The sequence below is a fragment of the Arvicanthis niloticus genome, chromosome 6 (assembly GCF_011762505.2).
Source record: "Arvicanthis niloticus isolate mArvNil1 chromosome 6, mArvNil1.pat.X, whole genome shotgun sequence".
Lineage (NCBI taxonomy): Eukaryota > Metazoa > Chordata > Mammalia > Rodentia > Muridae > Arvicanthis > Arvicanthis niloticus.
Genome location: NC_047663.1, coordinates 102,591,280 through 102,614,928, shown reverse-complemented (window position 1 = coordinate 102,614,928; position 23,649 = coordinate 102,591,280). Strand labels below are relative to the sequence as shown.

Sequence of the window (23,649 nt, the reverse complement as noted above, 5' to 3'; positions counted from 1 at the left end):
CAGGAACCATGGTGAGGACACAGGAGCAGCTGCTGAGGGTGTGATGATGCTCGTTGGAAGTGATGATATTTCTTTGAGCCTACACTGTGGTAATCCTTGTGTAACATGATAAGTGTATACAATACTACTGAACTGCTTTCTTTAAAATGGTCAATTTAATGTTAAGTGAATTTCACCTTAACACATTTAAAAAAAAGAGAGAGAACAACATAAAATATGCTAAAAACTAATTTCTCAGGATTCAAATCTCCAATTTCCTACCTCCTCCTGGACTGTCCCCTCCCCAACACAATTTCATTAATGGAGTGATCTGTAACCAATATAGTTACATTTTTTATTTCCTGCCACATAGACTTCTGTTCATTTCCCCAGAAGTATACCTTTTCTTTCTGTTTCTAGCATCTTCTACAATGCTTACTTAAAACCAGCAGATTTTTCAGTTCACATGGGTAGTTAGAATATACAATTAGCTTCAGTTTCCTAAGAAAAGAGTGCGATGCCATATTTAAGAACAAATTTTCAGAAAGATTTTCTATGGGTCAGTAATTATCTTGGGGCAAACTGTTACATCTTAATCTTAGTGTGAATCTTGGGGTCTTTTTTTTTTAAAAAAATTAATCTTTTTTTTTTTTTTTTTTTTTTTTTTTTGTATTCTATTAATTTACTGTGTGGGGCACAGCCAGAGCACCAGTGGAAATGAAATATTCCCATCTTGTGGGTCCATTTTGCAGAGGCCATCCATCTTGTTGGCCTTGGTGTTTACTTTTAAATTGATATTGGTAGGATGTAATTATGCTGCTGTGAACAATAAAGGAGACTAAAAAGGGCAGGCTCTGAGCAAGGGTGTGAGGCCCACAGACACACTGTGGATCCAGGTCCTCCTTAGTCCTACTCACACTGACTGTGAAATCCATGTGAACCTACAAATCCTCACATGCTAAAGAAGCCATCAACGGTCACATGGCTTTAGCTGTATTTTCAGGGTCTAGTTTTGTTCATAATAAAATGTTTCTTCAGTAAGTATTTTAAAAGTAAGGCAGAAGATGAAAACAAAACAAAAAATCAAAAATAAACAAACAAAAAAACCAAGCCTCAAAACAAAGCAAACCATATCAACCAACCAACCAAAACCAAACCAACCCCACCAGCGGCAACATGTCCTCCAAGCTGTGCTGTCTGTACTGACTGAGCATACTTCCATCTGCACTTCCTGTCTGGAACAGAGGCAACTGTACAGGGCAGGGCGCCCATAGACTCAAGGCTCAGCCATGAGCAGGAACAAACAACATCTGCACCAGAATTTTTATGACTATTTTCTGACTAAAACAGGAGCAACAACACCAGATTAACTAAAACGCTGTGCAGATTAGTTTCCAAAGAAAGCTGGCCATAGGTGGAGAGGGAAGGACTGTCTTCCTCTTCAGTGTGACAGTGGATGCCCTCTGCTGCATCCTTGTAGGCACACAGGCTGAGGGAGACACCCACTGCAAGCAAGCTGAAATGCACTCCAGGTGCTGCTGGTTCCCTGTACCAAGGCAGGAAGACAATGTTTTCACTAGTCAGCCCTGGAAATTTACAGGAGCTTTGAGAACTCTCTGTTTGGCTGCTGCTTCTGTTGCCATGGAAACCGACTGCTAAAAATGGGGCATGTTTCTTTAAACTGAGCATACCTTCACACAGATTCCTCACCCCTTTTTGCAGAAGTTGCAAGGAATGTCTGCTCGTCCTGGTATGACAATGTGACTGATACTCAGCTGGGGTGGAAGGACAGACATCACACTAGCCACAGCAGAATTCCAGAAAGATAGACCCACTGTCTCAGTTGGTGAAAAAGCAACAGAAAAAACGTGCACAGTGGCATCTCCGCAGGCTCAATACTCTAACAAGCTCTGAAGAAGCAGACATGTCCACGCACTTGCCTGATGCAAGAGAGATCAGAAAGTTAGAATAAGATTTGATTTTTTTTTTCTCCCAGTTTTTGACTGGAAGAATCATGAGGCTCTTTATGTGAAGATTTCTTATCTATATGGTTCCAAGGGAACAGAATGCTTATTTTACGTGCTTTGGATGTAAGAAAAACCCAGCATTCCTGTACTATAGTAGAACAGTGGAGGTCTCTTATGGTGGGCTCTAGTTAAACCTTCATTCACTTCTTAATCTTTCTGCAATGACACAGTATACAGTGTCTAAACGGTTCTATAATTTTTTTTTTTAAGCATAAACAGCTAAGGTGGGTGCTCTGAACAAGAACCAACCAGAAACTACTCAGGAAAACAGTTCTATTCACTACCCCAGAACAGCCAGTGCCAGCTGCTCCAGGGAAGTAGCCTGATCCAGGCTCCCTGCCTGCCCAGGTTTTTCTCATTTAGTGAGGTCAGAAATGTGGTGAGCCGAGGCCTTCGTCTAGAAGGGTTAGTGTCCTTGTAAGGAAGCTAGCACATAGCTGGCAGAGAGCCCTCTGACTCATGTAGACATGTAAATTTATACACACTTATATATGTGTGTGTATATAACATATATCCATGTTCATATATGTGCAATGTACATCAAAGCATAAAGACAGCTGAACACTGTCATATCTGTATTATGCTAACAGCATTGTAACTACTCACAATGACCCAGGTGACACACTGAGCAACTGTATGTGGCCTGAAGGATCACCCAGCTGTCCTTCACACAACAGTTCACCACATTTCTGGGATTACAATGGCATGGCATGCACAAAGAGAAAGACTGCTGATGGGTGTTTAGATTATGTGATACACTCTTGACTGGTTGTGTACTTTCCATTAAAATATGTAAGAAATTTGAGCCATTGAACAAGGATGCTGAAAATTTACCAGGTTCATAAATATCTAGATATGAAATGAAGGAAGGTTCATCATCCAGAAATGGTGCACAGGTAGGAAACTGCCTGCCTCTGTGTTCTCTGGCTTCAGCAGCCTAGAAACCAGTGTGGCTCTGCTCCAGGCTCCCAATACTGTACTGCCAGCCAGGGAGGACTTCCACTTAGCAGGTTCCACCGGGAGCTTCCCTGTCAACATCTGCTTCTCTTCCCAGCAGTACCATGAGGTGGGTACCAATATTCATCTTTTCAGAAAAATTAAGTACTTATACATTATTGTACGTAAACCAGCAAGAAACCAAAGTAGAATTAAGCCAGAAATTGCTGTGGAAATTTTCCTCAAAATTTTTTTAGCTCAAATGTTTACCAAAATACTCGAGTTCAGCTTTGGCTATAGCACCAACCTCTGTCAACAGAGCTGCTAATCATGCCATGGACCAGAAGTCTTGTCTACTCAGAAAGTTACATATGCTCATAGAAAGAAAAAAATTCACTGTGCTACAGGCAGTGACTTTCTATAGATAGGACCTTTAGAAGAAGGCAAAATTAAGTGGGGCAGAAAGCTTGCTTGCTGCTCCCCTCCCTGTGTTTTAGGGGAAAGGCTGTGTAACCTCATGGCAAAGCTGCAGGACAAGAAGAGAGCTCTCAGCAGCAGCTCAGCCTCAGGCTTCTAGCCTGCAGAGGTGTGGACAAAGAAGATTGCTATGGAAGCCATCCAGTGTGAACTTGGATGATACAAACTCTAAGATCACCCCTCTTAATTACTCAGAGCTCCCGATAAAAAGAAGCATCCTTGTAAAGCCACTGTTACGAAATAACTGGAACCCAAAGCTTTGACCATATCTAAATTTTCTTAAAGCTTTTCAATGAGACTTGTGTTACATTAACCTGTCATATTACCACGGTGGGATGACATAAAAAACACAGCTATACCCTTCCTTCTCCAGTTCCACACATGGGACTTTTACATGATTCACAAAGTCAATCACAAAGAAGTGATTCTGCTGCGCTTTTCTTTTTCCAGGTGAGGGGTCAGGGCAACCCCAGAAGTCCATGCACACCTTCCTGCTGACTCACCTCAGAGATGGCACCTGCTCTCGGAACAGCCTTAAATTGAGGGAAAAGCTCAGGCCCCTGGCTTTGAAATATAGAGAACACATACAACCCCTTCCTTCTGAGACTCTGGAGTCTAGAAGGTTTTTGTTTTTTGTTTTTTTGTTTTTTTTGTTTTTTTTGTTTTTTTTTTTTTAAATAGGAACACAGGTCCTTGCAGCACTGTCTGGCATCTGGAATGAAACTGAATTAAAGAACCCCAACTTATTGGTTATACCTGGAAATTCATACAAACATACTGAAGATCTGTAAGTTAAACTTAGGCTCTTGTGTGGGCATAGTTAGAAAACAGCCAAACTCCTTGTATGTAAGGCAAGGGGAGATCCCCCCCCACCCCCCCAATCTCCTCCCTTCCTCCCTCCTCTGTGTCGCTTCCACAAAGGGAGCTGGTATAAGGAATGCTTTATTTGACAATTGAAGCTTCTCATCTAGGGCAGAGAGAAGTCACACTATCCAGCTACACATTTGACTAGGAGTTACCAACACATTTGCATAATGATAAGCATTAGCAGAATGTGGTGATAACTTCTGCCCTTCAGTCCATTCCCTGGTATGTAGAGCAACTACTAATGGAGAACACTTTCCTTGGGTTGAGGTGTGACTCACTGGTAGAACATTTATTATTATTATGCATGCGTAAGACCCTGGATGAGACAGAGGGACAGCTTTACCTATGATATATTACTAAATTTCCTTGATGTACTGCAAAATTATGTAAAGTTGTGTTTGTGTGTTTGTGTGTGTGTGTGTGTGTGTGTGTGTGTGTGTGTTATGGCATAAGTATAGAGGCCAGAAAACAGCTTTTGGGAGTCAGTTGTCTCCTGCTACTATGTGCAGCCCAGGGATTGAACTCATATGGTCAGGCTCAGTGGCAAGTACTTTTACCCAATGGACATCTTGCTTTCTCCATATAAACAAACCAACAAACAAATCCCCTTAAATCCTATGATTATTTGCTTGCAAAATCTGAACCCAACCTGAGGTAGCCTTATAATAATTTTAGTCAACAGCACTGTCAACAATTATTGGGATTGGCAAAGACTTCAATATAAGCAAGCAAGAGAGTTGTCACTTGAGTCAGGGAAACTCCAGCCCTCAAAGCAGACACAAGTTAGCAACACCAGAGGGACCAGGCTGGTGTCTATGTGACTAGAATCAGATGAACAATGCATTGCCTAGAAACTTACAGGTGTTTAAAAAAAAATTCTGTAGGGTGGTCCTCAAAAAAACAAAACAAAACAAAACAAAACAAACAAACAAACAAAAAAAACCCCAACTTTCTTAACAATGAGTAGAAAAAGAAACCAACAGAATTGATGTGAAATATAATAAATAACTTTAATGAGTGCCTTTTAATACACAAGGATAAACTATTAGGCATTACTAAACGTCATTTACATATTTATCTGTTTTACTAAAACAGCGCAGGATCTACTTGGCCTTGAAGGCATTTTCAATAACAAGAATTTAAGACACCTGAGTGACTGTCTCTCTCAGGAGGCAACACAGCTGCTGGACCAGAGGGCACTGCTCAGGCGGTGCAGGCCCCGGACACAGTCGGCCGCAGGTCTCACTCACCTAAGTACCTGCGGTTGGTACCAGGGCACACTCAGTTTCAGGGTTCAGTTCTTCATAGGAGCAACTTGTTTTTCATACAACTCAAATAAGGGAGTTTTCCTAAAAAGTTATTTTTCCATTCTGATTAAATCCAGATCTGAGGCAGGAGACCACCCTTAACTTGATATTTGGCTATATCATTGTACTCTCATCCCCTATTACTGAAAATGAGTAAAAATACATAATATGTTAAATAAACATGTCAAACTCAGTTACATACAGTTCTGGCGAGATGTAGAATTTATTATCAGTCATTTCTGTGCGGTGTCCTGAAATATGAGGCTCCCTCAGCTCTTTATGAATTTGCATTTATGAATATGCAGGCCACTTCTTTACAAGAAAAATATACGTTGGCTGTTGAACTTTAACTTTTGCATAGATGCAGACAGTAACAAAGGGCTTTCAAGTGGGTAAGAGGGTGAATGTGAAACTGATACTGCTCCCAGCCTCCCATAGAAACAGAAGGACATGGGTTCTGTTCCTCTTTGTACAGACAAGGAAACCAAAGTGCAGAGCAGTAAACACAGCCATCCAGGGCCACAAAAGTAATGCTGCACCTGGGCTTGGGCCTAAAGACCTGTCACTCACAGCCTGTCTTTGCTCTTTCAATATTGCACTGTTTACTGCACTACACAATCCTCGGGAATGCCATGGAGAGTCTAATTATGTAATCAATCCTTCTACCATGGACACATGTGCAGGATGTATATTATGTATGTACGTATGTACATACATACGCATGCACACATGTACGGTGTTGGGAATTGAACCTGGGACTCTTAAGTGCTATCCACACCTCTCTACTCCTTGTCTTCATATAAAAATATGATCCTTGCTTCCTAAGTCCTTTAAATCACATTCTGCTGCTTGGTTATCTTTTTATTTCTCCTACTCCACTTGCCTGATTTCACAAGCATACAAAGCTGTTTTAAATATATGGCATTAAGAGGAAATGACATTAAATATCTTGACTTAAATGATGCAAAAGGAATTCTTAAACTGTATCAATGAGTAATTTAAACACTTTAAGCCCACCTGACCCCCACAACAAGCCTTCATGTGTCCTAAAAACTCCCTTGGCACTGCTTGTTCTAACCATCCACAGTAAACACTATGTACAGGCGGAGCACATGCACTGTTCAGTTCTCAGCAGTAGGAACTTACATTTCACTGTGTTACCTGCTGTGACTTAGGTGTTTCCTGACCATTCCTAAAAGGAGTTCAATTCTGGGAAGTCAAAGAATGATTTCTTTTCATCTTTTGCAAGCTACAGCACTCCCTCATTGCATTTTCACACTCTTAGTATCTGAGAGAGAAGGATGGAAGCACTCACTACTCAGGGCAATGGGTTCCTTATAGGCTGTCTGTCTGTAGGAAGAACAGGAAGGAGCTGGGCAGGACAGGAGGGTTCTGCAGACAGAGTTGAGGGTGTGGGGAAGGAAGCCTCCCAGAGATGATTGAGTGGGCACTGGAATCAATAACACTCAGGTCTCAAAGGGAGGAAACGCTCACTCTGTTCAGACTCTGGGTTTCTTCACCCACAGCCCCTGCTCTCAGCTGTAACAGAGAAGCATGCTGTGCAAACAGAAACAGGAATTCCCAGATCTCTGGCCATTTTCTTAATTAGTGCAGTACTTACTGACAATTATAACCACCAGTAAGCATTCTCAAGCTTATTTGCTTGTTTTTTTTTTAAATCAAACTATGCAACACGCTTTTAAAAACAACATACAGATAACACATACACAGCTCACTCATTTCAGGACTCAAGTAAGGAGACAAACAACAAACATTCAACATATCAATTGGGAAAAATTATTTTTCCTGTAATTATATGACTGTAAACACAAATAAAGCAGTGTTCTGGTTAATAACACCCTCCAAATAGACTTTGGAGAGCCTCTTTGGAATAGCTTCTCCAAAACCCACAGGGTTTGGAGGAGAATATCCAAACTGGGAGAAATACACAAACCAATATGGACAAATTCAACTGAAAGCAGGACTGGCTTCCTAACTGTCCTTATCAGCGGCAGTGACTGTGAACTGCTCATGTCCTGTCAGCTCTGCCTGTCTGCAAGCGGCACTAAACCTTCACCACATAGAACTCAGAGTAAGGGCAACAGCAAACACAGAGACACACAAACACACAGTGCAGACGGACGGTAGACAGACGTGCTAGCCGGCAAGGTGACAGGAACAGAAATGTGGCCTCCCTGCCCTGTCCAGAGACTGACCTTCCTTGAGACTTTTCTGGTTGCTCCCCTCAAGGCATTCCTTTTCTTTGAAAGGTTCGAAATCCTCAGCAGTTAAAATCTCTGGGAAGCCTTGTGGCTGCTTCTTGGAGCTATCGATCATGGTGAAGACTTCAGGAGGCAGGCAGCATCCAGCAGGAGAGAAGCTCGATTTGCAGGACAATAGAGAGCACAAAGTATCTGGTCTTGCTCTCTCCTCAGGGCACACTAACCACTAGGCAATTAAGTCTCTAAGTGACCTAAAGCAGCCATTCTCTCGGAGTTCGCAGCCTGACCAGCAGACAAACTCCAGCGGGTGGGAGCCCTTGACTCTTCCACACTGGGAGGGAGGCAGAGGCTGCGAGGCACGACTCTTAAGATCCCACCCCCTTTCCCAGCCATCCCCCTTCCCCTTGCCATTCCAGCCTCCCCCGCACTGGCTGCTTCAATCTGCAGCTAGATGGTCCCAATCATCTGACGAGCACTGAGTCAAGCAGTTAAAAATAAAATCTCTAGCTGTTAAAGAGAAACCTTTGCTGATAACAGGAAGACGAACGGCTGTCTGCAGTCTTCCGTGCTCTCTGTAAGCAAAGCCTTGGGCTGTGAACTACTTCACACTGGCCAGACAAGTCCATGCATTACTCATCAAGTTCTCCAGCTAAACCAACGACAGAAGAAGACTTCCAAAGGAAGCAGCTGTACCCCTGCAAAGGCCCACGCTACCGGCACGTCTAGGTGGAAAGCATCCCTTCACTCCCATGTTCCTTTGTGGAAGGCTTTTGCTATACAGGGCCATCCCTGGCAGAGCTCTGTAGCCAGGAATGTGCTGCAAATCCAGCTGCTTCCTTGGCCACTCAGAACCCATGGAGCAGCAGTTTGCCTTTGTGCCACTAGTCGGCTGAGAGAGCTAACATCACTAGATTTTTTTTTTTTTTTTTTTAAGGAGAATTGTTCTCCCAAGTACAAAGCAATGCCACTAAGAGATTATGTTCTAAAAAGATTTAATCAGCGCTTAACAACAGGAGTTGTTACTTCACAACAGGAGTGCCTATCCTGCAAGGTATAGGTTGCTGCTCACACACGCAAGGGGCACTCTGGCAGGAAATGTCTATGGACGGAAATTCCAGGCAATGTGGAAACAAGTTTGTTTCCAAATACAGCAAACACACACCAGCAGACACAATATTCATTTTTAGAGCTCAAACTCCGTGCCTTTGCATAGAACTCCCATAGGCCCATCAAACGAAGGGCGGCGGCGCAAGAGCTGGGCTCCATGAAGAGTCTTGTCGCATGAGAAAGTTTACTTGTACACAACCAAGGGACGAGACTAAACTGGAAAAATACATAAGAAAATAGCTGACAGCACTGTCCCTGACCAGTGATCAGGCACCACTGATGGAAGATGAAGAAAGAAGCCTCTAAAGGATGCGTGTTTCTTCTGAAGAGAAAATGCAGTTATATTAGTCATATACAGCCTAGCCCTTGGTGGCCTGAAGAAACGGTTACATCTTGCACCCAGGAGAAGCAGTATTTCCACTCTGACACAGATGGGTCTGGATGAAGCATCCTGTCCTTTGCCTCTGGTTCCAAGGCTCATGTTCAGTCAATCCGTACTAGCCTACTAAGACTGCTATCTACCCTTCTCCCACATCTCTGGAGGACGGGATTACACACATATGACATGTTTCTTGTCAACTGAGGCTCCTTTTGAAGCAACAGAAGTCTCCAGAGCAGTCTAAGCCTCAGAACACATGAAGGCATCTATCATACTGCCCCTCAAGCAAACCTCTGCTACTGTCCCCTGTTCCTGGACCTAGTTTGCAGACACAGCATTCCTGTCCTTCCAAAGAAGTCACAAGGAGTGACTGCTGTTTACTGGGTACTTCATCAAGGATTCTGCACATATGATTACACGTATGCCAGCAGTCCTACTGAGCTCCATGGTGATCTGAACATCACAGACATTGAAGAGCAAGACCAGGGTCACAAAGACTTGGAACTGAACCAAAGTTGCCGCTCTCTAAGCCTGAAAGTCTTTTTATTACACTGCACTGCCTGGTTTCTTCTATAATAGGCCCTAGTTCTAAGCTTTGGCTAGAGACATGTAGCATCAGAAGTCATGAGTTTATGACATCCCTGCTCTTTGGGGAGTGATCAAAAGGTACTAATTTATAAAAGCATTTTAACTTTTTATGAAGCAGTAACACTTTATCTATTTATTTATCTGTCAATCAGATATTCTGTTGATAGACTTTCAGAATCAGTATTATCAACTCAATTTACACAAGGGAAACAGAGGCCTAGGAAAGTTAAATCCTTTGTTAGAGATAGCTTATCTCATAAGTGAAGGCCAGGATTCTCACAAAATAAACTTGGCTCTAGGGCTTATATCTTACAGTACTTTGCAAAAGAAACAGCAAAAACAACAGGGGGCATGTACTTTCCTAGGATACTGTTCAAATGTTTTCAAGTTCAAAACCACGTATATATTTCAAGTTATACTCATCACTTTAAAACTCAAAACACCACGTCAAAGTCTCTTTGAAGGAGACTCTGCAGCCATATTACCTCTCCATACAAGTGTCAGCATCCCAGCAACAAAGCACCATCTGCTACAGGTTTATATTAAAGTCTCAGCTTTGTAGTTTTGAAAAAAAATATTTTCTCTAGTAATGGATATATCTAAAAAATGTTTTTGCTGTTTTTTAAAGCATTTGAAATAGTTTCAAATTCACAGAACATTTTCCTCAAACTGATACTACTTCTTCAAGAACATTGTTGAGCATGTTCCTACACAAAAGGCTACCTGTTTATAGAACCACAGCATTAAGAGTCAGTACTGAGAGACTGAGGCTGATCAGCTACTGCCATCAACCCACAAACTCCATCCAAGTTCCAAATTGTCCAAATAGCAAAAGGGATCCAAAGATAGGTCCCATGTGACTCTTTTAGAATGACCTGTGGTTTGGGTTTGGGGACTGTGTCCTTGTGATGAGACTGGGTAACACAGTTGGTAGGAAGACTATCATCCTGTCTGCAGTTACAGATGTCCCTCAATTTATGTCCTGATAAATTAATTTTAAATAAAAAGTATTGTTAAGTTCAAAGTTCATTAAGCAATACCTCAACATACAAAGCTTCACATCACAGTAGCACAGCACTATAGCATAGCCACTGGCTCCTGGTAATCCTGGGGCTGACTCCAAGTGGTGGTTGTTGGCCATTACCTAACTCTGCACAAGAGAACTGGACTGCATATTGTCAGCTCAGGAAAAGATTGAAATCCAAAGCATGGGTTCTACACTATATGTATTGCTTTTATGCCCCTGTAAGTTGGAAACTCATAAGCAGAATCATAAATTGTGGACCACCTATATTAGAGGTATATCCAACTGTAAGGAAATGAATAGCTGGTATATATCACCAGTTTATAGCATGGTCTCAAGGCTTCCTGCTTTGTTCAAGGGGTTGTATCTATGACTGTCATTTATTTGATGATAGGACTGTCTCTATCAGAGGCCAGGACTCCTACTTTGGCATTATCCTCTGACAAGAAGTTTCAAGTCTACCTTGTACTCTTGCCCCATTCAGGAACCAGGGTCTGAACGTGAGGCAGGGCTACTCTTCAGGCCTTCTGAGCACAGAGCTAGGATGTGCTGTATGAGCTGACATACATTTAACACACACACACACACACACACACACACACACACACACACACACACACAATCTGTATTTATTTATACATAGCCAAGAGCAGAGATTCACCCCAACACTTCCAGTTTCCAGACTAACACTTAAGGTCAATGCTTATTTCCTCATGGCTGCTCTCATGACTCTCTTCTCCTCCAGGGTGAGATCTGCTTCCAGAGTCTCTACAAACCACTGCTGCCCACAGTCAGCTGTGTAGCTGTGCCCTGCACAGAAGATGTCTCATTCTGACCCAACACACTCAGTGTCCTAGGGCAGCTGCTTTGCTGTGACCTTGGTCTTCAGGTTGAACAGAGGGGAGAGAGAACCTTCCATTTCTTTAGCAGGAGAAGCCCACCGTGTCACAGGGACTACTTTGCAGTGGGTCTGCTCTTCTTTCTACCACATGCACTGCACACCTTTATTGTCATTTGGCTCTCTGTCATGAGCAACATTTAACTTCAAATGATATGTGATTAAAGTCACTTCTATTTAAGATAAATTTGCTTTGCCAGTGTTTGTGTGTATGCATACTCAAAAGAGCTCTTTAACCCTGACAAAGGCTGCCAGAAATCAAGCCAGTTTCTCCATCACTAAACAAAGATATTTAATACGCGTGAGAAAAACTGGGTGGTTTAGAGTAGCAGTTTCAGGGATCAAATATAAACAAACATGGCTCAAGGGATCCACACAAAAACCTGGCAGAGCCAAGGGAGGCTCACAAAAGTCCTGATGAGAAGATCCCTGCTGGGGTGTGTCACACCTAGAAAGAACAGGGAGTATTCTTAACAAGGCTTGTTCCACTGATGCAAATGCTTCCAAAGTTACAACGCAAAGAGGCTGCTGGGATTGAGGACACTTTTTTGGCATTGTGACCTGGAAATGGGAAGAATATGACCTTTCTTGTCACCTCTGCAGTGTGTTGGTTTGTCACAGATCCCCAGATGCTGCTCTCTGGAGAGAGGTGAACTTGATGGCTTACTGTACACTGACTGGGCATATTCATAGAAGAAACATTCAAGTTTTCTCCTACGGGCATCATTTTTCTGTAAGTCTTATTTGGGTCCTTATTTCTTTCCTTTTTAACACTATAAATACTACTCTAAAATAGGAAACCATGATTAAATAAATAGGCTAACTTCCAAAGGTGAGTTTGATTTTTTTTTTTTTTTTTAGGAAAGAAAATTAGAATTAAATAGCACTATCATTGAAATAGATCTTTCAAAGTCTTCATCTTTATCATTTAAACAATACATTTTGTCAAGGATGACGGTTTATTTCTGTAATCCCAGCACATGAAAACTGAAACAAGAGGACAGCAGTTAGTGTCAAGGCAAGCCTGGATTATAGAGTGAGATTATTCTAAAAACAAAAATAAAAACAACAAGAAGGAAACTCCTCCTTTCAGACTGAAGGAGCAGGGCAAAGACTAGCATATGGCCTAGGGTCCCGTGGTTCCTCTCAGGCCTCACTGCTCTTATTACAGAGGCATTTACTGCTCCATGGCCAAACTAACTTCATGAGAATGTCTCATGCCATGGAATACCTTGCTTACAATGATGGTGTACACAATCAAGAGATGACAGAGTACTCACATTAGCTCAGAGAAGCTGTCTGAATTCTCTCCCTGTTTCCAAGCTTTACAGTTACATAAACAGACAACTGGCTATGAAAGATTCATAACTAAGAGCTCTCCTTAGAGTCTCTTCTAGCTAGTACTATGCGTTCTCAGAAGACAGTCACAGACATAGAACAGAGAATAAAACGACACAGCTTTGAAACCTTAGCAAAGAAGCAGAAGATGACAGGAAAGTGAAGTGGACCAAATCCCAGTAGACTGGGCGGCTGCTTATTACATTATAGTCAGTGATGCTAGAGTGGCCGCTGAAATAATAAGGAACCCTGACAGTTGGAGCTACCCTCTTCATCCCAGTGCCCCATCACAATTCTTTCCTAGTCACATTTCATGAAGACGTAACATCATAAGCTTCTGCAGCATGAGAACAAACATGCGTGTGGAGATTCTGTGCACAATTTTTGTAACCATCTGTAATCATTTCAAAACATAAAGACAGAGCCAGGCCTGGTGATGCATGTCTGCAGTTCCCCACTACAGTAGACCCCAGCACTCAGAAGCTGAGGCAATGGTCACTTGAACCCAAGACTTCAAGGCCAACCCAGGTAACACAGGACTCATTCTCAAAGCACACACAAACAAAAAACAGAGCTGCAGAGATGGCTCCGTAGTTAAGAGCACTGGCTGCTCTCTCAGAGGACCTGGGTTTGATTCCCAGCAATGCAGCTCACAAACCTCTGTAACTCCAGCTTCAGGGCACCTGATGCCCTCTTCTGGCTGTCATGGTCACCCAGCATGCAAGCAGTACAGACATATATGCAGGCAAAATACCCACACACCATAAAATAAATTAAATAAAAAAGCTTAAAAACCCTGATCCTCCTCAAACTATACATTGAAGATCTGTGCATTTCAATGTATGTACAACATGACTTAATAAAAGAGGCAGAACCTTTCAAGTAGATACTGCAAACCATTCCTGAGTGCTGCCAATAAGGCATGGCTGGCACACGTCTAGAAAATTGACTTTGGGTCATGTCAAGAGCCTAGAAAGAGATCTGGACTCTTTAGCCCAGTAATTCTGTATCTGTGATTCTGTTCTAAGGAGCAGCCTGAGAGTCTCTTTCTTTTCTTCTCCTCTCCCTCCTTCCCTTTCTCCCTCTATTCCACACCAGCAGGGACTGTACAACCATCAATATGACTCAGCCACTGCACTCACAGAATACACTGCATAGCCCCTTAAATGGCTTCAAAACTGGAAAATAATTACTGGATGCTTCATTATTAGCAAAGAATTACAACAATGGACTGTAGGAGGAGTTAAGGTGGGAGGAGTAAGGGGAGGGAGAGGAGAAGGAAGAGGAGGAGCTAGAGAGGGCAGAGATGTAGGAGGATGAAGAGCCACGCAGGTATGGAGAGCAGTCGTGGTTAACAACTTATATTTAGGTTAGATAATTGGGAAACAACTCTCTTTGTATGGGCATATTGTTATTGAGCATTACCAAACATATAAAGCCTTTGATTAATTTTTAAACATTAGAGTCTCATTTTCCTACTGGGCCCACATGGATGGTGGAATGGTCTGAGCACAGCCCAGCCTTGTGGAGACAGCGTGGAAGATTGCCAGAGCCGTCTCCCATGCTAGCGTCTTGTGGGTAGCAGGGCTGGTGTTTCTGGCTGGCTGTTTCTAGCTGCATTGCACAGAGCCACCACAACTTAGATAGTGGGCTTGACTATCGACTGTTTTAAATAATTACTTCAACAAAGATGGACTGACTTCAGGGGAATATTTAATAACCAGGAAAAAAAATCAGTATGAAGACAAGGAGAGGACGGAGAGCATATTCAGAATGAGACCCTAGTGAGACTGAGCATAGAGCTAGAAAGGTCAGCAAAGGCCCTGGGCCAGAACATGGGAAACACTGTCAATGTGCCCAGCAGAGTGTTTTAAATGGAGGCTCGTGAGTATGTGAAGCTTCTGTATGGGTATCCACAATTTTACCTGAAACATGGTTTTTAACAAGGGTAGGTGAGCACAGGAGACTGAAGAAGCATGATTTAATATTACTGGTGGAACCAATGCTGAGACATGAGTGCTCACTGCAAAATGTTCAACATGTGTTGTATCCCTGAAAATTACTACAATAAAAAGTTCAGGACAGTATAAAAAAACCCTTATGCAACTGTATATAGTACATAAAATCTCCAGATATCATAAAAGATACACATTCAAACTATAAGACAGCCACACACATTGAAAGGAGACTTTGCTAAAGAGAGCATAACATTCCTCATCTATTTTCCGGAGTACAAAATGATTTAGCTGTTTCTGAAAGGATGTGCAAATTTAAACAACTAATATACAATTAGTAAGTCCATTCTCACACAAGACTATCAAGGCAGGGTTATGTACAATAGATCCCAAGTTGAAACAAGGTATTTACTAACAGGGCATGGGTAAATTGTAATGTGTTCATATACTGGGATGCCGGTGAGTAATGCCTGAATGGACATCACAAGCACTGTGACAAACCTGGAGTTCTACCAAGACTGCATGCTGCATGGTTGCATTTACAGATGCTCTAGAGCAGCAGTTCTCTACCTGTGGGTTGCGACCCTTCTGCCATATCAGATACTTACTTTATGATTCCTAACAGTTAGCGAAGTTATAGTCATGAGTAGCAATAAAAATTTTATGGCTGGGGGTTACCACAACCTGTGGAAGTATATTAAAGGGTCACAGTGTTAGGAAGATTGAGGAGCACTGCTCTAGAGAGAAAGATCAACTCGACATAGGACAGGTCTTTCTGAGTGACAGCAATGCCTTGTAAATCGACTGATAAGGGCTTAGGACTTGTACATGTATGCATGTGTCAAAATTTACTCAACAGCATGCTTTAGATGTGTATACTACAATGCACATATCACATGTGCATGATGCATATATAGTATACCCCACTGTGAAAACACAAACTACTACTGAATTTTTACAAAGTATTTAAAAGTATACTGCAGATGGCAACCTTTTTGGAGGTACACTAAAAATGTGGCAGAATGATAAGCAAAGCAGATGCCTCCGTCATAAACAGGGCTCATAACTGGTAGTTGTGGAATCTCGGTGTGTACTGTGCGCATGTTGATTGTATGTGGTCAGAGTAAAACAATCACAATGGTATTCACCACTGTGCCCATCCTGCTCTTTTACATTTATTTTCAAGACAGGATTTCTTTGGATATCCCTAGCTGACCTAGAACTCATTCTGTAGACCAGGCTGGCCTCAAACTTAAGAGATCCTCCTGCCTCTGCCTCTCAAGTGCTAGGATTAAAGGTGTGTACCACCACACTTTGCTCTAATCTTGTTGACAAGATTGACATGTACACTTGGAAGTGGATCCTTTATTTTGTAAAGAAAGACAATATTAAAATATTTTTTAAAAGTCATTATGTCCTACTTTTATCTATCGAGAAGGAGACACAGAAAAATATAGTTCTAATTGCAGAAAAATGACCTGTTATTCTTCAAATAAATATTCAGTGGACATTAAATCAGAAGGTCATCTCTGAGAAACAGAGAATGATTAATATTTCTGTAGTAAATCGGAAAAGAAACAGAAAAGTGGTCACAAATTCAGGTATAAAACAGAGGCAAGGGTTGCTACTGAGAGGCCAGAAAGGATACTCATTCAATCATCTAGTTGGACAAAGACCAGTAAGAGTGTTGGAGGATGGTACTGTGCAAACAGGAGCATGGGAGTGACAAGGTTGGAATGGGAAGAGAACACATACGAGAAGGTGATGTGCCATGGTTGAGTTACTGTGGGTTAGAGCTGGTAGTTGCACACTTCAGCCCTGGCTTCAAGGAAGCATGAAGGAGAGCTGGAGAGCTGGGCACAGCTCAGGCGTGATGGAGAGAGCGAGAGAGCTGGGCACAGCTCAGGCGTGATGGAGAGAGAGCTGGAGAGCCGGGCACAGCTGAAGTGTAATGGTACTTGCAGCTCTGTAGGATGTTTGGTCTTTTGCTGAAGGCAAACTGGAACCATGGAAGCACTGTGGATAGGAGTGGCATCTACTTGGGAGGATGGCCAGGACAGTGAGAAAGCACCAGATGCAGAGCCCGAGTTCTTGCTTCTGTTTTTCCAGAGAAAATATGCACACAAGTGCACCAGGAGGCACACTTGATGCTCCAGGCTGCAGAGGAGCAACACAGAGTGATGGCAAGTAGGGAGGCACAGCCTGAATGTACACTTTCAGCCACAAGACTCATCTTCAGGGCAGCCAGGACTTTGAAACCATACATCAGGTAATTAAACCTTATTGTGAGATGCACTCCTGGCTTAGAGAAAGCTCCAAACAGGAACAAAGGGTTCATGCTGGAAATTGTTTCTGGGATCCAGAAACTACTACATCTACCCCCTTCACACAGGAAGATGTGCTAATATTTCAAGCCAAATACCACTGCTGGCTTTGTTTTGTCCCCTTAATGTTTACACAGAATCAGCTCTAATCCCAATAAAAATAAGTCTACTCTGAGAAAGGAGGCATGCTTATCACTGAACGTGGAGTCATGAAGACCTGGCCTAGACCCTGCTCACTTCATACTTTCAGACCTGTAACCTACAGTGTTGTAGATTTCTCAAACTTCAGTTCCTCCTACTCTCCATAACCCAAGGATAGTAGTGCTCCACTTTCACAGACTGCCTGGGAGGAGACCTGAGACAGTTGCGGAAAGCAACCAGGTACAGGGTCACCAGTCAGTAAGGACAGGACTCTTATTGGTCCTCCTGATACTTGCTTTTCTGGTGAAAAGCAGAAAAAGAAAGGAAGATAATGGTTTGTTTTTAAAAGTGTAATGTTGGGTCTAGAAATATGGTTCAGTGGTTATGAGTGCAGACTGCTCTTGAAAAAGGCTGGAGCTCCAGCTACAGGTGATCTGATGACCTTTCTGACCTCCATGGAAAACCTCTTTATGAGCTCAGTGTGCTTGGTGTGGTAGATCATGTCTATAATCCTAGTACTTGAGAGGTGAAGGAGGATCAGGAGCTCAGGATAAGCCTTGGCTACATCGTAGTTCATAGATTTGCTCAGTGGGTAATTTACTCAGTGATCATAATTTTTCTTTACATTTATTTATTTGGTGTGTGTATGACAATGTCATGAGAGTCAGTTCTGTCTTTCTACCATGTAGGTTCTAGGGATGGAAGTCAGTTTCTCAGACTTGGTGACAAGCATGTGCGCTCACTCAGCCACTTCACTGGCTCTGACCGCTCACTGCTAATGCTGGTCTCACCATTATGTGACCATTTTAGTAATAGGCTGGCATCTGGGGTAACTCTTGTCTTTAGGAGACTGAAGACTGGACACTGCTGACAGTGAGTACAAGGCAGCAACTTGTGGAGTTCCAATTAAAATCCCACCTTGGGATGAGCACCAAGTGTGTATGTCTTTCTGCTGAGTACTTAGTAGTGGAATTCTAATGCTGGCTGTGAATGACATTGTTTTTTGTAAGTTATACAAGTTCACGCACCACCAGTTGTTCCACGTCCTTGACACCTCTGGTGTTATGCCATGTTTCACTGCTCTGATGACTGAGGACAAAGTACCCATATCCACAGGCACAGGCATCCCAAACATCCATTGTCAACTGTCTTAGCTGTCAACTCTTCTACTGCTGCAATGAGACACCATGACCAAGGAAACTTAAAGAAAAAAGTTTTAGGGGTGTACAAGTGCAGAGGATTACAGTCAGTGACCATCAGGGTGTGGAGCACAGCAGCAGGCAGACGGAGTGCTGGAGCAGCAGCTGAGCACTGACATCTGAGCCACCCGCAGAAGGCAGGCAGGCGGGAGGGCAGGTAGGTAGGGAGGGAGAGACAGAGAGACAGAGAGACAGAGAGACAGAGAGACAGAGAGACAGACAGACACACACACACACACACACAGAGAGAGAGAGAGAGAGAGAGAGAGAGAGAGAGAGAGAGAGAGAGAGAGAGAGAGAGAGAACACTAACTCACTAACTAGGAATGCCATGGACTTTTGAAACCTTAAAGCCAATGACATACCTTGTTCAACAAGGCCACAAGCTTCCTAATGCTGCAACCCCTTAATACAGTTCCCCGTGTTGTGCAGACCCACAACCATAACATTATTGCATTGCCACTTGTTATCTGTAATTTTGCTACTGTTATGAATCATAATGTAAGTGTGTGTTTTCTGGTGATCTTAGGTGATCCCTGTAAAAAGGTCATTCAACAACCCCACTCCTACTCACCCCCTACAGGTTGAGAACAGCTGTCTCAAATCTTCCCAAATCTTCAAACATAACCCTATGGGGTCATTCTTCTTTGAACCAGCTGCATGGACTAACTGTCCATGCTCTTGTCCATAGATTAGACTTGCTTGTGAAGATCTCTTTTTTACAGACTCAGTCTTTTAGTAAATGTATCAATTGAGACTCATTTCTTTGCATTCTGTGGGCCTTCTATATCTCTCAATGATATGCTGGTACATCAGTGCTCATAATTTAAATACAGCATAAACTATCAGTCCTAGTTAAAAATTTTCTGCTATTCCAAGGTCATGGAAATATCAGCTCCAATGGTTTGGTCTACCACAGTGGGATGTTTGTGTATGGGATGAGTAAAAGGTAAATGTCTTTCCACTGGATAGTTAACAAATCGAGAACTTTCTTTCTAGAAGACCATTGTTTCCTTATGGCACAGTCCAAAATGGAGCAGGTGACTGCATGCTGTCAGCTCCTAATTCCCTAATGTAAGTATTCGTGTTTTCTGATGGTCTTAGGTGATCCCTGTGAAAAGATCATTCAACAACCTCCTCTGGCACTGTCTGTCTTCTTTATACTTGAATGGCGATTCTAGGCTAGAAGACACAGCTCTAAAACAAATGTCCTAGCTAATCTACTAAAAGCAGTGGACTCAGTGACTCCCAGCTGATTATTTCCATGTCTGGCTCTCTGTGGTTTCTAAATACTATTCCCACTAAAGGAAGCAGAGATTCTCAGAGGAACAGTCATTTTAAGATCAGGTCAAGGAATATTTAAAGGTGGTAAACAGGAGAAAATCAAAAGCACAGAAAGGAAGAGTATATGCCACAAGGGATTTTATTATTCAAGTTAAAATAATGTATGCATCAAAAAAAAAAAAAAAAAAAAGGCAGAGATGGCTCAGCAAGTAAAGGTGCTTGCCACCAAGTCTGACAAACTGAGATTGATCCCTGGGACTGACAGAGTAGAAAGAGAGAACTAATTCCAAAAAGTTGTCTTCTGCCCTCAACACACATGCTGTGTGGCTCATGCATGTCCACACATATACACATACACAATAAATACATGTAAAAACAACAATGACAGTTATGCATAACGAACCTATGAATCTACAGTGCATGCTCCCTTAGAAAAGAGTGAACCTCTCAGAATTCCAGAAAGAATTTCAGAATATGCAAGTAAATTTATAATGATTAGATGAAAACTGTCATTCAAACAATGGTCCTGGGGGCTAATAAACTACCCTAACTCCAACAGTTAAAAGAACATGCAAAAAGGCTGCTACTCTATTATGGAAACTTACAAGGGAAAACTGTTCATGTATACTTTACCCATAGAAAAGACAGTTAATTTATAAAACTAGTAAAAGCAGGCCTTTATTTTAGTTGTTAAATGTCAAGTAGTTTATTATAAAATAAATTGCCAGAAGAGGATGATCTATTTGGGCTTTTCACTTTCCTAGAAGATGAAGCATATGTGTTTAAAAGATTAGTAAGAGGGACTGTGACTAGTAAAGGTACTTGCCACCAAGTATGATGACCCCAGTTCAATCCTCAGGATTCATACAGTGGAAAAGAAAAGCAAGCTCTTGCATGCTGTCCTCTGACCACCACATGAGTCTAATGGTACATGAGTGTAAAGGTTCATGAGCAAGCACACATGTGCACACATGTGCACACATGCACTTGCACATGCGCACCCCCACCCCCACCCACCCCAATAAACAACAAATTAATTCTTTAAAGATTAAAAAGAATCAAATGATTGTTGGGACATTTTTTACTAGAGGAATTCTTAAAATTTTTTCATCCATTTCACAGAGAACCTTCAGAAGTACTAGGTTAGGGTAAAAGACAAACCAGACTGCTTCTGGCTCTAAGCTCCAAACTGCCTTGGTGCTTAGCTATGAAGTCACTCTTCCTTGAGCAGTAAGTACGGTTTTAAGATGGTGGGCATAAGGATGGGAATGCACAAAGGACTGAGAGGAGAGAACTGCAGGTGGCGGGGAGCTTCTGTTTGCATGGATGCTCTTATGAACAGCATGGCATTTGTAGTAGTTTGGATGACAAATGTCCTCCATAGTCTCAAGCTTGGTGCTTGGTCCCAGTTGTTGGCTTACTTTGGTGGTGTGGTCTTGCTGGAAGAAGTCTGTCACTGGCAGTGGGCAGTTTGCTCCCTCTGCTTCATGCTTGGTTCTGGGTATGAGCTTTCAGCTTCCTATTCTTATTGCTATTGCAATGCCTCTGCTCAGCTATTATGGATTCCTTTCCCTCTGGAACCGTAAGCCCAAATAAGCTCTTTCTTCTCTAAGTTCTCTTGGTCATGGTGCTTTATCACAGCAACTAAGAGGAATTAAGTAAGATTGTATCTGTAACACCTGTTGGCTGAACTGAAACAAGGCAAAGCCACGAGGCCAGCAGTGGCAGGACAATGTTTCCATCTTCAGGAGAAGTTCAAAGTAAAACTGTTCTGCTTTGTAAAATCTTCAGCATCATCTGGCTTTGTACATGGCCACCTTTATACCTTTTCTAGGAATTTTATGTAAAAAGAAGAGGACACCCACCTTGAAGATGGCTTTAGCTTTTGTCTAAAAGCGATCTTTTCTGCGTTGTAGCCTTCTCTACAACCTCTGGTGGCAGCTTGATAGTATCTATAAAAGTGCATTTCTGAGCAGCCACTCGGCCTTATTTAGTCTCCTTGCAGGAAAGTCACATCCTATCTCACAAGGGCAATGCTTTTCCTCTTTGAGGAAGAAAACATCTTTCTCTACAGAATTCAGGGCTGTATGTGGCTGTGTACTCAGGGGACATAGGCCTAGAGTACAGCAAAGAGGAAGAATGTGGCAAAATGCAGCACCACAGAGCAAACTGACACAACAGCTTGTTTATAGGTGTCATTGGCTGTATTATTAGCAAAGGGGGTGAAGAAAAAAGATGGCTCAGTTTTGTAGGTGGCACAGTGACTAAGAAGCTCAAAGCTAAGTGTTAGGTATTATCTGACTGCACACCTTAGAAAGGAGCAAGGGAACAGTGGCTTCTGAAGGGACACAGTATGGAGATGACACCTCACTTTGAAAATACCCTGTATTAGCATATTACAGCAGCCAACCCCTTAATGTAAATGATCGGCTATGAGTGGTAGCCATGCCTGCAGTGCCAGCACTTGGGAGGGTGAGGGAGGGGGATGTTGCATTCTAGGCCAGCCTGGACTACACAGCAAGACCTTGTCTCAAAACAAGTTACAAACAAACTCAAACCCAAACCCATATACATAGAATGTGGGCTAATAAATTAGAATTCTGTATTATGAAACTCCTTTAAAATCTCTCTCTCAGTCTGACAACTGACATTTCCGAGTATCAATCAAGAGCTGATTCTAATTTCATTCTGCTCATACTTGGCTTTCTGCATTTGCAGCAGGTTCCTGGATCTACCAAGCACCACCTGGTCTCACTAGCTCCCTAATGGAGCTGCTCACCTGCTCTAGGGGGCTCATCTTCATTGCTCCTGCATTCTGACACATATGCCTAGTATACTCAGTCTGCTACCAGACACTCTCTGTGGTCTCTCAGCATCTCTGGATCCATGTGAGATGGGTTTACAATAGCACATGTAGGCAGTGATGACAGCTCTATGAGCTGAGGTGTGGACCTTAAACCAACACCCCACTAACAAAACTGGGCACAGCCTTTGCAGAGGAGACCACAGAAAGTCTGTCAGTGTTTTCAGGGTTATGGTGAAACAGGGGCTGAGCAGTGTGTCCAGGTGATCACAGTAGTACCCTATTTCATTTTTATCATCTTGTTCAAAGAGGCCACACATCCTAATAGTGCCACTCCCTGGTCCAAGCATACGCAAACCATCACAAATAGCATTGTGTGTACATGATGAGGAATATATACTATAGCAAACAAAGGAACTGCACATGATGGTGCATCTTTGTCATCTCAGAACTTGGGAAGTCGAGGCACAAAGATCAAGAGAAACAGGCTGATAAAGAATCAAAGCATGTCATTCCCAGAAAAATAGATGTGACTACAGATAACATTTGAACAAATTAAGCCTGTTTAAGACTGACAAATATTGTTCACTTTCTCTCAGTGATCAGTCCTAGACTCTACGGAGCTGCATACAACCGTGGATGAGGAGCTGCCTAAGAGACTAAAGGGACCAAGAAGGGCAGGAAGAGGGTGCCAGGTGAGAGGGGAGGGAGAAGGAAACCAGTGTGCCTGCTGCTAACTGACAAACACAACGTGCTGCTCCACTACTAGCTTTCTCCCAGGAGCAGGCTTTGGTG

The 23,649-nt window shown here is 42.5% G+C and overlaps 1 protein-coding gene across 8 annotated transcripts in view; it reads right to left on the bottom strand.

Annotated features, from left to right (window-relative positions):
• Mrtfb (myocardin related transcription factor B) overlaps window positions 1-23,649 on the bottom strand; it is a 159,525-nt gene that overhangs the window by 52,127 nt on the left and 83,749 nt on the right. The window contains exon 1 of one of the 8 annotated variants that reach the window (XM_076937452.1): window positions 7,810-8,154. The exons of 6 other annotated variants lie outside the window; for them this stretch is intronic. In XM_076937452.1, the coding sequence (XP_076793567.1) occupies window positions 7,810-7,930 (121 nt within the window). In that variant the 5' untranslated portion in view covers window positions 7,931-8,154. Of the gene's footprint in view, window positions 1-7,809; window positions 8,155-23,649 lie in introns of those variants that run through there. One more of the 8 variants, XM_076937454.1, reaches the window with a different exon arrangement.